At 35.1% G+C, this 16,735-nt stretch overlaps 1 protein-coding gene and 1 long non-coding RNA gene across 4 annotated transcripts in view; one reads left to right on the forward strand and one right to left on the reverse strand.

Annotated features, from left to right (window-relative positions):
* Positions 1-2,633: 2,633 nt before the first annotated feature.
* Positions 2,634-16,735, reverse strand: part of THSD7A (thrombospondin type 1 domain containing 7A) — a 438,927-nt gene continuing 424,825 nt past the window's right edge. For 2 of the 3 annotated variants that reach the window (XM_043588977.1, XM_043588978.1), the window contains 5 exons: positions 14,978-15,073; positions 11,755-11,837; positions 11,203-11,413; positions 8,689-8,776; positions 2,634-8,008 (listed from right to left, as the gene is read on the reverse strand). In XM_043588977.1, coding sequence (XP_043444912.1) covers positions 7,924-8,008; positions 8,689-8,776; positions 11,203-11,413; positions 11,755-11,837; positions 14,978-15,073 — 563 coding nt within the window. In that variant the 3' untranslated portion in view covers positions 2,634-7,923. The remainder of the gene's footprint in view (positions 8,009-8,688; positions 8,777-11,202; positions 11,414-11,754; positions 11,838-14,977; positions 15,074-16,735) is intronic. The other variant, XM_043588979.1, reaches the window with a different exon arrangement.
* Positions 7,832-16,068, forward strand: LOC122487934. The gene is made up of 3 exons (XR_006298509.1): positions 7,832-7,911; positions 11,317-11,448; positions 14,941-16,068. It is a non-coding gene; the product is annotated as an uncharacterized LOC122487934 (long non-coding RNA).

A 16,735-nucleotide genomic window follows, 5' to 3' on the forward strand; every position in this document is an offset into this window, starting at 1 on the left:
AACTGAACCACCAGGCACTCATCATATTTCTATTTTTAATTTTTGAGGACTCTCTAGTGTTTATCATCCTGACTGCACCCATTTATATTCCCACCAACAGTGCATGAAGGTTCCTTTTTCTCCCCTCCTCACCAACACTTGTTATTTTTTGAGTCTAGCCATTTTGACCAGTGTTAAGGTGATAATCTCATTGTGGTTTCAATTTGCATTTTCCTGATGATTAGTTGTATTGAGCATCTTTTCATGTGTGTTACCCACCTGGATGTCTTCTTTGGAAAAGTGTCTTTTCATGTCTTTTGTGCATTTTAATCATACTATTATTATTTGGTGTTGAGTTGTGTAAGTTATATATATATTTTCAACATTAACCCCTTATTGAATATAACATTTGCAAATATCTTCACCCATTCAATAGGCTGTCTTGTTTTCTTGAGAATTTCCTTCTCTGTGCCAAAGCTTTTTGTTTTGGTATAGTCTCAAAAGTTCATTTTTGCTTTTGTTTACCTTGCCTCAGGAGACCTATCTAGAAAAATATTATTAAGGTCAATGTCAAGGAAATTACTACCTGTTTTAGGAGTCTCATGATTACAGGTCTCACATTTAGGTCTTTAATCCATTTTGAGTTTATTTTTGTGGATGATGTAAGGAAGTGGTCCAGTTTCATTCTTCTGCATGTAGCTTTCCAGTTTCCTTAATACCATGTACTGAAGAGACTGTCTTTCCCCCATTGTATCTTCTTGCCTCCTTTGTCCTAGATCAATTGATCCTATAAGTGTGGGGTTTTTTTTTTGGGGGGGGGGGGGCTCTGTTTCATTGACTTATGGGTGTGTTTTTGTGTCAGTACCATGTTATTTTGATTACCACAACTTTATAGTGTATCTTGAAATCTGGGATTGTGACCCCCTCTAACTTTGTTCTTTCTCAAGATTTCTTGGGCTATTTGAGGTCTTTTATGTTTCCATACAAATTATTCTGTGAAAAATGCTGTTGGTATTTTCATAGAGATTGTATTCAATCTGTAGATTTCTTTGGGTAGTATGGACATTTTATCTATATTCGTTCTTCCAGGCCATGAGCATTGAATATCTTCCTATTTGTGTCATCTTCAGTGAATGTTTTTTTGGTTTTCAGAATGTAGGTTTTTTTGCTTCCTTGGTTTATTTTTAGGTATTTTATTTTTGGTGGTGAAATTGTAAAGGGAATTGTTTTCTTTCTCTTTCTGCTATTTTGTATATAGACACAACTGATTTTTGTGTATTATACTGCAACTTTACTGACTTCATTTATTATTTCTAATAATTTTTTGTGGAGTCTTTAGTATTTTCTATGGGTTTGGGTCTTGTCATAACTCAAATTGTGACCAAAAAATGGTGAGATTTGCCTTAGGTGTTGATGAAATTTGGGAGGGGGCAAAGGCCATTTTACTTGTTTGAAAACAGTAATACATAAAAAAAGGAAACCGATTTCTACTGTATCTACTCAATTCAGCCCTTTTTCTCTTTCTTCCTTCCCCTGTTCGCATCATACTTAGAAGATTATATGATCAAGAAGAAAAACATGGCAGGACCCACATCAGATTGTTAAATCAGGCTGCCTTAGTAGGGAGATGCTATGGAGTAAGGTGGAAAGGGGAAGGGAAGGTCATCTGGAAAAAAAAAAAAACCCTGCAATAATAGAAAGCATGACTGCATTTAAACATTTTGTATGTACTTAGTATCTTAGGAGAGTAATGGACACTGATGTGAACTGTACTTTGAAGTGTGTGTTGGCTTTTCTTTGGAGTATGTTCGGAGTTTAATGACAGAAATCACTAGGTACTTAGAAGAAGCAAATATGGAATATAGACCAGTCATGTTCATGTTTGTGTTTGCAGGACATAAAATGGAGTTGCAACATAAAACCTGAAGTTAGTAATTTGACACTGCATATCTAGATACATAAAAAAGAATTATCTGGGTGATTGAAGCATGTTTTCATCTAGATTCAATTGTCATGAACAATATGGAATATAAGGAGACTGAAAATGAGTTTTCCATCAAGTACTTGAGGCTAGCTGCATATTTTGAGGGGTATCATATATGAAGTTTAAGGGTTCCCTTCTTAATTATATTGCGGCAAACAGCTATTTCAGAAAATGTTTTAACTCCTAGCTGCACTGGCAGTAATTTACACATCCCTTTCTGATTTTGTGAATGTGCGCATCTTAATTTGGAAACTGGGGGAATCATAATTCGTTAATGTGTGACCTCCTACCTTGTTTGATAGGTTTGGTCTTTTATTAGTAGACATAGGAGAAAGGCACAGGGAGGGATTTGCCTTCCAACTGAGGGGGCAGTTAGTGTTGCACTCTGTTCGAGAGTGTCTTATTATCCTCTGCTGGTGCTCTTTTAATTGACTGGACACCAACAGGTCATTTGTCCACAATGATGAATGTGGTGGCCTCAGCAGACTTTTAAAGTTAAGGTTTGCGTCTCTTGAACTTTCTCCACTAGAGTTATTAAAAAAAAAAAAAAAAAAAGATTCAGGAACAGGCAATAGAGCAGTAAAAGTGTTTGGATATTCACTGAAATATATATATATTTTTTAACCCACCTATGAGCAGCAAATGATGCAAATTAAAAAGTACACTTGAGTAGAATGAAAATGATTTCCATGTTTATGTTTGTCAGCAACGTATTTACAAATAACCCATATGAAAATGTAAAAAAGCATATTACATCTTCACATGCCATCTGTATTAACTGAATAAAGCTAGCGACATTATTTTCAAATCTGTAATTGTACATAGACATCTTGTGCATTAAAAAAGAAATGTACATAATTTAAAATAAATTACATTACACGATTTACAAAGTAATATTAACAAAAACTTCTTAGACAGCTGCCTCCTTATTTAAACAAAATAAATATTCAGGTAATTAAATTAACAAAAAACACTTAGGGGATTATAATTTATATAAAGACATATTGCAAATTTAATAAAGTTATATTTTACAATGACAGATACTGATCTCTTCAAATCTCTGTGCTACAAATAGGCAGGAAAAAGTACCAGAGAGGGGATCTTAATGTTTACTTTTTAAAAACAAACACACATAGATTGCTGAAAAATAGTTGTGAAAATTTCATTGAAGTTTCAAAGTAGATGCTCTAGAAACTATTGCTTTTAAGGAAAAAAAGTCTACGAAACACAAGACTGACAGTTTTACATTCTAAATAGACTAGAGATTTTGACTGCTGAAAACATGACTGCCACAAACTAAAAGTTTTTGTATACTGCTCGTTTTCAGATCTGGCTGGGTAGAAGCATGAAAACATAAAACTACAAGGTTAACTCTATCCACTTAGCATGTTTTACTCAATAAAAGTAGACATAACCATTTTCAGTGTCCCCGCTAGACAGAGAATTACCATCATCACACTGCAAAACGTCCTTTTTATGAAGAGTCATGCTTGCTAGGCCCACACTCCAGTTTAAGGGGCTGAAATCCTCTTCTGTAGTCACGGCTACCTGAAGATGGGACCAGGTGGGACAGGCAGATGTTGTATTCTCACATGTAAACTAGACCTAAGAAAGCTCACTTGCTGACAAGATTCTTCACAAATTCTTTCCTGTACGGCTCTCCCTTTCAACACCTTCGGACTTGGTGGGAAATAGAACAAGAAACACGTTTGAATTTGGCAATACTTTTACACATACATCTCAGATGATTTTGGAAGCATGATTCTTAGAAATCTATTCAAACTCCCACTAAGCCCAAGAAGGGGCTCTCCTTTCTGTAAGGTACAGGCCTGCCTTCCTCTCTTAACAGGGTGGGACATGAGCACAGAGGTGAGAAGGAGGAAGAGATAACTGGGTCATACTTAATAGAGGATAGAAATTGACATTTTTACAGAAAGTCTTTTTTTTTTTTTTTTGAGGGGGGTATGTCTTCTACATCTTACATTTTGTTTGAATCAAGATGTTCACACTCTGACACTTGGACTGTAATAGGTAAGAAATAGCTTCATCTTTCCCCCCCTTAACACTTTGAGCATGTATTGGTAGATGGAGGTTCTGAGAAAAGTAGACAACATTGTTGTTAAGAGAGCAGAGAGACACCAGAGAAAATGATCATAAAGGAGCAATGGGTACAGAGATTTAGAGGAGGTTACTGAGAGATGTTACTTCCTGTAAGAAGTTCTGCATATGTGGCTTTATCTTGGAATGTCCAGGAACTTAACAGTGTTCTGATTAAGCCACAATGAGCATTGCCACCTACCTGAGGGCAAAGGAGGGTTACAGGAAAAGCCTAACAGCATGGCCTGAGACATGGACATTACACAAGGTAAAAATCTCACACTAGAGACAAATCGAGTAAAGGGTGATTTAAGTAACTTCTATACTCATTAAACATAATTCCTTTTTTTTGAATGTCTTCCATACAAAAGTCATGACTAATTGTTTTACAGTGTCTAGCAGAGTATCTTACATGTGATAATTCAAGAAGTATTTGTTTTGTCATAAGTGATTTGTGCTTTGTTATAATTAAGAACATGCTTTTATGCACTCCTTTCTAAATTAGCTTGAAGCTACACTATAGTGTCTTCAAAAAGGCTTTCAAATAAGAATTATGGTCCATATCCTAGATTAGATAGTGATAAAGAAGCAAATCACCCTCTAAAGAGAGATCAGTTGTGCCCATTTTGTGTGGTTTCTATTGAAACAATCCAACAAAATAGTATAATACTGTGTCATTCTTTTTTTCTTTTTTTTTTTTTTTAAACCAAACAGACCTTCATGTTTATAGAGCAGTAGTTCTAAATCTTTTGTGGGCTCACAGGTCATTTTGGTAAGGCAAAAGTGTCAACGGACCAGTTACTAGTATATCCCCCTCCTGAACTGCTAGAATTGAACAGGAGGAATAAAATATTTATGACATTCCAGTAACGTACTTCACTCATTATTGCCTCATGCCAGGAACAAAACTAAGGCTATTTTCATGTTGTAAACATGAATATAGTAACCTTCATTTGTCCAAAATAGCCAGCTGGCTACATGTCCTGCCTTCCATCTTTGTAACAAGAGGCCACCCAACATTTATCCTAACAGTGAACTTCCAATACGTTCCCTAGTGTTAGGTCACATTGAACCCAGTCTCCTTCATATATATAGTGTTGTAAAATGTAACTAATTTATGAATAAAATAATGTATTTCATAAAATTGATTAATTTTGATCAGTTCATTATTTCTTAATATATGGGTTACACGATACTGATCTGCCTTCTGAATTAGTGACCTTTTACAGTATCAGAAGTATAGTTTTTGTGCAATGCTATTTTATTCTATTCAGTAACTTCAAAGTTAGTAGGTGCTGCACGCGTTTAATAAGGCTGTTAGCTAAATTCTTCAAGTAACTGCAGATTATTTCTCAACCATTTTGTACAAATGGAGTTCATTTTATTCAAAGAGATCAACTTGAGGATTATCTGGAAGACCCCTGAGTGCATACACTGACGATCACAGTTTTAGAACAATCATATGATTTTTATTCCTTCTCTTCAATAAGACAGATGCAATGGAATTTGTTTTTGAGTTTTTTTTTGTTTAAATCTTTGATTTAAAGTAAAATTTTCATCTTTGTGACCACCTCTTTGCTTTTAAATGATTTGCTTTGCCTAATACAGTGAATGTTTAATAAGGAATTAGTGCTTTCTACATTTAATTCTTAGTGAAATAGGTAGAAATTTGTTAATTTTTGAGACAACAACATTTGATAATCTGATGTTTTTTGTAATCTTTGCAAATAATGCAATGAACAGCAGGGGGAGCTCAAACTACTATGAATGTAAAACACCTAGTCTAAACCACTTTTATAGCAACACAGCTATGTTTAAGATAAAATAGCTTATTATACTATTTTTAAAAGACCTGAAAACCTAATGTCCTCCCCTCTACCAAATGTTGTTGCAGTAAATGTTGCCTGAAAAATGGAATTGCTTTTTAATGGCACCTTTTGAATTTTCTTTTCACACACAAGAAGTCTACCAAATCAGATAGTACTTCACTATGCCTTTCCCAGGGCTACATCTGTGAAAAATAAATACAACTACTTGCAAAACAGTGAAAAAGTTGAATGACTCCTTTTCACTTTTGAAATTAAACAGTTCTCATATTCTAAGGTAAATGAATGAAAACAAAAGATGGCACAATTAAGAGGTAAGCACTGAAAAAACTTCTAGACCAGTGGTCAGCAAACCACAACCTGCAAATGAATGTGACCTGATGACTGTCTTTATAATGGGAGGTTTACTGGGAAACTGCCGTGTTTATTCTTCTATGTACTGTGTATTGTCTACACCTGCATTCTTCTGATGACAGAATTGAGAAGCTGTGACAAAGACCTGGCTGAAAATTTCTACTATCTGGGCCTTGACAGAAAAAGTTTGCGACCCTTGGTCTAGATATTTAACAAAACCCTGGGCAAAACACTTACTCTCTCTTGAAAATTTTAGCTTTTGAAATCATACAAAGACTCCTTCAAATTTCAGTAGTAAGAAAGACACAACCATGGATACATTTGATATGAAACGAAGAATGTGAATCAGGAAAAAGAAGAGTCAACACACAATTTTGATTCCTTTTAGTTACAAAAATTATCAATACCTTATTTTCTCCATCTGCTCAAAATTAAAAAGACAACCAGCTCCTTTTTTTCTTTTCTTTTCTTTTTTTAACAAAGATAACAAATATAAAAATCTAGTCATAAACAGCCTTCAAAGTACAATTAAAAACCAACTAGAGAGATCCATCTTTTGAAAGGTTAATGAGTTCGGGATTTGAACATTTAAATCCCTGCCATGTGGTTGATTTCGCAATGGCTGCAGCAATGAGGAAGAGTGTATACAGCAGATGTAATAGCGAATTCCATCCTGTTGCCTTCCAAACTGAACTTTGTACTCTTTAGAATACAAGAACTTGCAAATGTCTCCATGACACTCTGAGCACATATGTCTTCATCCCATATGAAAAGAGGCAGTTTCTATGGCAATACTGGTTAAGTGCCTATCATGCTGCACTAATATAGTGCAAAAATGTGCCTTCCATATAGCAAAAGAGATGCAGGCAACCAGTTTGAAAATTAGGGAAAGTAGAAATATATTAACACAAGCAAATAAGTTTTCCAGACAATAACCACTATAAAATACTGAACTTGAGGACTTTTTTTTTTTCTCTAAGATCCTAGTACATGTCCAGCATTCGTATTTTGGAGAAAGACACGAACTAATTCTTAGAAGAAAGTCTTTGCCTCTGAAATGCAGGTTAATGAAAGCTATCATCAACGACCAAGATGCTGAATTTACTCAATGGGTTTTCTGCTCCGCTTAGAGCTTATCTTTTTTTCGCTTATCTTTTATTCATTAAAATTGCTTATTAACAAGTACATAGTCTGACGTAGTAATGTGTATCATTCAATTGCGTATACATGTTGTTATGCTTCACTATAGTATTGTAGAGATCTTGGTATAAACTCTTCATGCTAAAATGTTGTTACGGGTTAACACTGCCGACAGAGGCTTGGATCAGGCATCCTAACTGAACAATTCCACAACCATATTTTAGAGATGAATGTGAATTGTCAGTTGGTAGATTTCAGAAAAGATCACAGAAAACTTAGAATGCAGCATGTATTCAACTAAAACTCCTAGAATTCTCAGGGCTGTTTTTTTTTGTTTTGTTTTGTTTTTGTTTTTTTGTTTTTTTGTAAGTGGTACTGTCTTAATATCTCCAATGGCACTGTGATTTTCACTCCTTTCTTTGATGCTCTTTTAAAAAGTTACATTGCATTTTAATTCACACAGTATGAAGAGCTTTGTGGCTTCTGGATGTCTACTGCAAAGTCAGAAATCTGAAACTGGTTGTTGCCAGGGTAAGTTATATTTTACATGTCTGCGTCTCCATCATAGGCTAAGGTTAAAGGTTTCAGTCGGTTGTTTTGCCTTCTTTGGGGTTTCTTTGGCTTTTTGCTGTAAACAACACAACAACAATAGGAGAGAGAATCATTTGTAAATTTTACTGTTTCAAATGACAAACTTTGAAATGTATTGATAAAGTTGCTAATTGCCTGTATGACCTAAATTCAATCTTAGAATTGGATACTCTGGTATCTTTGAATTTCTTAGGTATGGTCTGAATAAAATTGAAAAAGAACTCCTCCCGTATTTTACTATCTTCTAAAAGTGAATTATCAAATGGAATTCCTCTGGTTTTAACAATGGAAATACTATAGTATAGTCATTTATATTTGAGCAGAAATCTTCATAAATAATACATAATTTATAATATATGTTTAAAAAGGTAGTTGAATCGGATTAGGTATGACCATAATCTCTTCCTCCAGTGGTAACTGAGGATCAGTCTGGAGTTCACCGTAAGCATATGAAGCAGTATTCTCTTGCAGAACCAAGGAGAACACACTTAAGATGACCTGGCGCAGCTCTGGCTCATTTTCAGATTTCAAACGGCTCAGATTTGGTAGGTTTTAGACCAACTATGACAGAAGCCATTTTTATTTAGAATTGCCGACGAACACTCAATGTGGAATACTTATTTGATATAGTTTGCTGTTCCTGTGTTATGGTCAACCGACAGTATTTTTGCTGAAATAGATTGTTGTGCCCCCTTAGATTGTGAAATAGTTACTCACCAAGCTAGATAAATCATGGAGACAATAAAGATGAGTAACACAAATGCCCCAGCTGCTACACCGTAAACCCAGGTCTTTAGTCTCCCATCTAAGAAGAATGGATATTAGTCATTAATTTACATTAGTTTGGTGTGTGATTATATATATATATATATATATATGAGACAGTCTTTAACTATGACCAATGACCAGCCACATATGACCACATTGTTTCAAAACAAAATGAATTATTGCTTAGGCACAGTTAATGATGAATGCAACGCTGCTACTATGGGTTAGATGCTGCTTCATTAAAGGTAAATTATCAATGAGACTTGAAAGGCAAAGAAATAATGTTTTCAATTAAATTTGTGTTCAGATTTCAAGTTTATATGCCTAAATTTTTACTGCTGCTTAACTAAATTTTAGTTCAAATCAAATATACGTGTAATGCTAAATAAACATTTTGTTTTGATTTTCACTCTAAGAATGGCAATTACAAGAAGAAAAATAATGCAATTTCAAGAAAGTCCAATAGCTTAGGGTTAATGCAGACAGGTATTTGAACATAAATCTTGTCACTTTAGCCTTTTTTTTCCTAGATGAATTGAAAGTGAATCTATTCAACATTTTTTTTAGAATTAATCTTTTATCTAATTTACACTTACACTGTATTTTAAGGTTCATTTGACAACATCATTTGCGAAAATAGCCAAGTTTGATTATAACATATAACTTTTTAACTCTGAATAATTTTTTTCTAACTTTTCTATTATATGGAATTAGGCAAGAAAGGAACTTCCCTAATTTGGTTTTCTGGTCTTATTTTCTTTGAACTTCTTAGTTTTGTGTTGAGAATAAACTTCAACTAGAAGATAGTATTAATAACCTTACCTAACTTAATCTGAAACTCACATCAACATATACTTTCTGTTGCATACATAAAATTAAAGGTGCTATTGGTGCAAAAATTATAGATTGGGCAAATGGACTTCAGAGACACTCTGGTTTATTTAATATTTGGAAGGCATCAAAAACAAATGTTTTTTCTGCCTGAAGCTGGATCAACCCAGGGGGTCCATTAGTTGGAAACAATCTGTTAATATTCTAAATAGCCTTCTTTTCAATTCTAAAGACTTAAAAAATTAGACACTGGTTTAAAATCTGCCCTGAGAGTTCTTCAACAAATAATATTTGAGTTCCTCAAAAACCAAGAACAATGCCTAAATGTACTTTTTAAGAACATAAACCTTTTTAATATACTAAAATACTTACTTTAGGGAAGCTATATATTAAACTTAAAACACTCTTTTTAAAAACCAGTTTTGATTTGAGGAGATCTGCATGGATTCTTATTCAAGGTCACAATTGCTAACAGCCATTTGCTGGTCCACGATCTTGAATACTGAGAGAAGAGTTTCCCGTGTTTGCAAAGACAAGTCAGCTTTGCAAAATATATTGTATTTCAGCTAAGAACCTTACCAAGGCAGGGATAATGTGGTTAAATCACAGTATTTGAGCTACCTCACTCCAAAACTGCAAATACTTAAAATCCTAATAATGATTCTCCAGTAAGGGAAAGTGTTTTGATTTAATACATTCCAAAGAGAGATGTGCTAGCTATGAGGATTCTTTCTTTTCTCATGTTTCTAACAAGTATAAGGTAGACTGCACCTGGCTTTGCCTGGAGATTTCCTTTGGTCACTAACTAGCAATTCCTCTTGGTGTAAGAAACACCATCATGATCTTACCTACCATATAGCCTTCATAGCACAATTTTAAGCACCAGCGTTAGTTCCAGGAATAAGCATATAGTTGATTTCAACTGGGGAGAGAAAGTATGCAGAGTAGGGATAGCATTTTATTAGACCTTCAAGCTTTTGCCTGTATTGGCTTCCATTACTAGACACATTAAGAATGTCTGTTTAATATGACAGGGATCTGGTCAGTCTCCAAATTTAGATCATCCCATCTAGACAGGAAGGCTCCATCCCTGCCCTTCTGTATCTGATGCTAGTACAGGTTCTGATTACTTCAGTTTATCAAACGGAAGAGCTGATAGAAATTGGGCTGGCCACCAAGTGCCCCTTGGCACAGCACTGCATTACTGATGTTCCTATTTTAAGGTTCAAATTATTACCCGTCTGTGGTCAAATGAAAAATTCTTGAATGTCTTTACAGTTTTATTTGTTCCAGTTCTGAATGACAATACACTTTTTTCCTTATTAATATTTTCACTGTTAGATTTCTTTATTCAATATGATCGTAATTATACTTGTAAATGTAGGTCTGAGATCAAAATAACTAATATCCTAATTTTTTTTTCCATAGAAGAAAGTCATTTGTCTGAACTTTGAGCATGAGTGCTTTTTTTTTATAATAGTAAAAACATAATATATGGCAGTATCAGAATAAATGAGTACAGATGAAATAATTAATAGCTCATATGAAAATGCTTGCTCATTCTTTTAATCCTTTGACATGGTTAAATGTATAAGTAAGAGATTCTACATCAACACTGTCTAGTCACTTCACCTGGCCCAAATGGCTGTAGAAACCAGGTCCTTCCCCGTCCTGTTGGGTTATTGGAGGATGGGGTTGGATGTACTGCGCGACTCGTTTTCACATCTCCTCTTTTGTCCTCCACAGTGGGTATCACCACCACGGGGATAAGTGTGCATTGCTCAAGTGTACCATTAGAAGACATGACTTCAGTGTATCCTTCTTCACAACTGCATGTCCTCATCTGCAGGAGAACAAGAGGATTTCTACACATATAAGGTGATCTTTGAAAGCATGACAGGACTTGAAGAGAAGGCTTTCAAGAAGTATTGTTTTGGAAGTTTACCACATGTAGTTTCTGTCTTAACTACATAAAAAAGGACATACATTTTTTACTGTACACAAATTATTCTAACAGAAACAAGTACGTTCAGAATTATTTACATTGATAAACGGAGAGGTCCAGAAATTAAGTTGCAGGCCTCAAGACATGCGTTTGGGGGGGGGGGGGAATGGACTGTACAAGAGTCAGTGGGGTGAGAAATAATGAAGCTAGTTTATTTATCCTAATGAATTCACACATACCTCACTACAGTAAGAGTGGGGTTGACTACACGGTGGGTTACAAGACCTGTCAGCATCAGGCTGGCGCACCACCAAGCAGCCCCCTGCAGAACAGAAAATCATACATTGACAAGCAGCATCTCTTGCAATGATAGAAATACACTATTGTATAGACGGGTCTTTGAATCCTGAACCACTTTGGGAATCCATAGATTTTTCCGAGAGCAACTGATTGTGAGATAGTTGGTTAACCTTGACCACTTTATACAGGAACTTGAGGCTCTTTTTTATTTTTCTTAACATTTACTTATTTTTTTAAAAAATTATTTTTTTAACGTTTATTTTTTTTTGAGACAGAGCATGAATGGGGGAGGGTCAGAGAAAGAGGGAGACACAGCCACCCAGGCGCCCTAACATTTACTTATTTTTTGAGAGAGAGCGTGAGCAGGGGAAGCACAAAGAGAGAGGGAGTTACAGATTCTGAAGCAGGTTCCAGGCTCTGAGCTGTCAGCACAGAGCCCAATGTGGGGCTCAAATTCAAGAACTGTGAGATCATGACTTGAGCTGAAGTTGGATGCTTAACTGACTGAGCCACCCAGGCGCCCCAGAGACTCTTGTTCTTCTTCAGAGCAGATGGCACAGAGCCTGGAACTCAGCAGGTGCTCAGTAAGCGCTTGTTTTTTAGTTGCTACTTTGAAAACACTAATTGCACAAGGGCTATTTCTATCCTAGTCCCCCCTGTTGGCCCAGTTTAACATTACAAAACAGATTTAATTTTCCTTCAAAGTTAACTTTTTTCTTGGCTATTCAAAGAAATAGTTGTCACATTCTTTGAGATGTCTCTTTAATTTACGTGACTATCACATACATGTTCTTCTTTAATAATGCGTATTTCTTTGAGAAAATTTACAATTCCTGCTAATTCAGGAGTTGTGGGGGTAGAGGAAAGAAAACACTTGTAGCTACTAGGAGGTATATTTATGTTGTTTAAACTTGACATGGCAGCTCTGTTTTTTCTTCCTTCTCTTTCTTCTTTTCAAGTAGAGTGTGCCTGCATAAATTGTTAAAAGTGAGGTTTTAAGATGGGAACAGATGTCCTAGAGAAACCATATTGCTGATATGGAAGGAACTTAGAGTTTCAAACCATACTTGCTCACTTGAACAGAATTTTAGGAAAGCAAAGTTTTTTCCTTTATTTATGGAACTGATCATCCCCTGGGATTTAATCAAAGATAACTATTGTTAATTCTTTGCCTTATCTCTCAATAATGTAAATACACTATTCATCAAAAAAAAATTGTGATGGGAAAGCAGTTAGTCATTGCAAGGCAATTGCAGTTAAATGTCCATGTTTGAGTTATTATCATTAAACACATGAAGAAAAAGGAAAATAACATCTTGATTTCTAATAAGGACAACTTCATAAAACAGAAGCAGGGGGTCAAGGTAGGTAATATACTTCACATGCTTGTCTATTTCTCATAAAGAAATCTTACCACTCCTAAAAGATGGAAGAAGAATGTATACAGAGTTTATCACAAATCATTTACATGTTGGCTTTTTGGTATCAACGAGTATTAGAAAGAAATACATGGAATAGTTTAACGAATTAAAAAGAAGGTGAACATATGATTTCTACAGTAAGTCTTTTAAAATTTGACTTACCTTGACATTGGGGACTATCCCCAATTTTAGTGAGAAAAGAGCTTTTAATATGTAGAAGAAAAGGCAAACAAATATTATTTGCATCCATATTTGGAAAAAAGCCCTGAGAAGTAATAGGACCCTCTGGGGAAGCTGCAACAGCCCCTCTGAATAGTTTAAAGAATGCAGACCTTCATTTTCAACACTTGAGTCGAATGTACCACCTCTATAAATGCCTTCAAATTTAGAAAATCTATGCTTCCCTTCCCAGGACTCTTTCTCCCTATATGCCTCTTAACAGTGGTGTGGGTGGAACCTTTTCTGCCTAATACTGAGAGAGAGCAAAGAGTTTCCTGGCAGGGGTCTCTTCTTTGTTATATATGTGTCCACTGGGGGTTGCTATTATCAATGGTTTCTTGATACAGATTTGTCGTGTATAAAATCTTACCTTCACAAAAACATAATTTGATATCCTGTTCCAGCTTTCATAGGGAGGAAATAAGTAATTACGTTTAAATAAATGCAAGTAATTTAAAATTTAATATAAAAATTGATGCTTTCCAAAAAGCATATTGATTCCTGTTCCTGTTATCTTGATGTATATATTACAGCTAAATTTATAAATGGACATTACTCACAGACACCCAAATGCACATTACTTTCTCTCCCTGCCAGAGGGTCAAAACAATGGCAGTAAGTCAGTAGGTTCCCCTAAGCAGTTAACTGTCAAACTCATGCTACTGCTGCACTATGAAGATCTGTATAGATTAGACTTACACAAATAAATTGTTGAAGGAGAGATCTTAGATCTTTGGGTCATATGTTTAAGGTTGAGGTTCTGGCTCCAACCTTGTTTTTTTTTTTTTTTTTCCTAGGAAATTTGCAAGGTGGTTCAGTACATACCTGGAGCCAAGTTTCTGGCTACTTCATAGGGACATTAAGATCCCTTGCATTTACTGAGTTTCGATAAGGAGACTTGAAGTAATTGCAGATTAGAGAAGCTCTTTGGGGGTATATTTGGGTCAAGGGACATTTCAGAAAGATTTTTCATTTGGATTTCTTCTTTGAGTATAGAATTTTTGAGTGGAGACAGAGTGGGTTAGCTGCCCAGATAGTCTGGGCTTGAGATTTGCCAACAGATTTTACCTATTAATGAATAGAAAACTAAAACATAGATTTCTGAATTATCTAAGTATCAAGGTATTTAGATTTGTAAAACCATACTCCCTTTGTAATACTTTTGGTCTGCATGTATATGGTCTCTAAGATCCAGAAACAAAATATATATCTATATATTTAGCATGTGGTAAGTTATTCACATATAAAAATTGTTAGGAAAGATAATCTGAGAATTGTGATAATTTATTGGAATTAGACTATTTTAACCAAACTCATGCAGCAATGTCTAAAATGGCTAGATGAGGGAGAATTTAATTGAAACATAAAAAAATAGTCATTGGTCGCCAGTTATATATAGCCTAGTTACTGAATTCGAAACATGTTTTGGATATCTTGAGTATCTTTGTTTCCTTAATTGTTTAACCAACTGCATGTGTGTTACAGGAAGACTTTCAAAAACCAAAGAAATTTGGAGGTTTACCTGTTACGTTTATACCATCTGACCTTTGACACCAGACTGTTCGGGAAGAACCTTTCCAAGCACTGGCCATCCATTTGTATTCATAACACTGTCCATCTGCAGGGACACAATAAACATGAACAGAAGCATTCTGCTGTCTAGGACAATCGTGGGGCAAGTATATTAGGAAAATATTTATAAACAACTGAAAAGTGGTGAATCCATCTCAAAAATGATTCGAATGTTACTGTCCTAAAATTACCATAGAAATGTTATAAAATTCCCGATACATTCCTAAATCCCAACTAATGTTTTATGTCCACTGTCATATCTGATGTGAACTTGGATTTTTAATATAATTTCACGTTCAAAGTATTATAAAATATCAAATTTACATACATGGGCAAATAATAACAAAAAATGTTCAATTACTAATGCAGTTTTAACAAATACTACCATTTAGACATGTTTGCTTTAGTTTTCTTTTGTCTGTTGGGGAGTGAAAAATAAGATGAAAGTGATGTCCTATTATTAGGTCCTCTTCCCGTTGTGATATTCCTCCATATCTATCCAGCAAAAGCCACTATTTTAAAGTAGAAACATGCATTCCTTTGCCATGTTTTTTATTTTTTATATAATACATTATATGAGGTATGTATATATCCATAAAATACAGCACATCTGGTCCTCAAACAACATGGAGGTTAGGGGCATGTACCCCTATGCAGTCTAAAGTCTGTGTAGAACTTTGACTCCCCAGAACTTAACTATAAACAGCCTACTGCTGACCGGAAGCCTTACTGATAGACAGTCAGTTAACACATACTTTGTATTATATGTGTTATGTACTATGTGCTTAAAATAAAGAAAACCATAAGGAAGAGAAAGTATAGTTATTGCATTTCTATTAAAAAAAATCCACATGTAAGTAGACCTGCAGGATTCAAACCATGTTCAAAGGTCAACTGGATTATTAAAAATTCTAAAAGTATACTGTATGTGTCAATCTGAAACATTCAGTATTGTAGAAGAAATATTTCTATGTGATTTTTTTATAATGTAGCTCTGGTCTTATTTAACTGCTATATAAAATTCCACTGTACTAAATGCCACAGTTGTTTGTTTGTTTGTTTGTTTGTTTTTAGCTATTTCTTCTCTGGATGGCTTTTTAGGTTGTTTTCAATTTTTGCTATTAGTACAATGCCTCAGTGGTCCACCTTCTGCAAGTCTCCTTGTGCTTCTTTAAAGTAAACATCGAGAAGAGAAATTGCTGTGTATCACCATATGGATGGCTGCAACCTTCCTAAATATAACTTTTTTTTCCCTCCCCAAAACAACAATCCACACACCCACCAGCAGTGAATAAGGGTTATCATTGCTTAAGCCTTTAATAACATTGATAACTGCCAGATTTAAAACTTCTGGTTTGTCTGGTGGGTGTGGAAGCTGTATTGTCATTCAAAAATTTTTAATGTTTACTTACTTTTGTGTGTGTGTGTGAGAGACAGACAGAGTGTGAGCAGGGGAGGGCAGAGAGAGAGGAAGACACAGAATCCGAAGCAGGGTCCAGGCTATGAGCTGTCAGCACAGAGCCAGACAGGAGGCTCAAACTAGTGAACTGCGAGATCATCACCTGAGATAAAGTCGGATGCTCAACTGACTGAGCCAGCCAGGTGCCCCTATATTGTCATTTTAAATTGTAGTTCTCTAATTACTAAAGCTATTAAAGAGTAACAAATGTTTTGGGGGCATTTAGACTTCCTTTTATGAGAATTGCTT

The sequence above is a fragment of the Prionailurus bengalensis genome, chromosome A2 (assembly GCF_016509475.1).
Source record: "Prionailurus bengalensis isolate Pbe53 chromosome A2, Fcat_Pben_1.1_paternal_pri, whole genome shotgun sequence".
Lineage (NCBI taxonomy): Eukaryota > Metazoa > Chordata > Mammalia > Carnivora > Felidae > Prionailurus > Prionailurus bengalensis.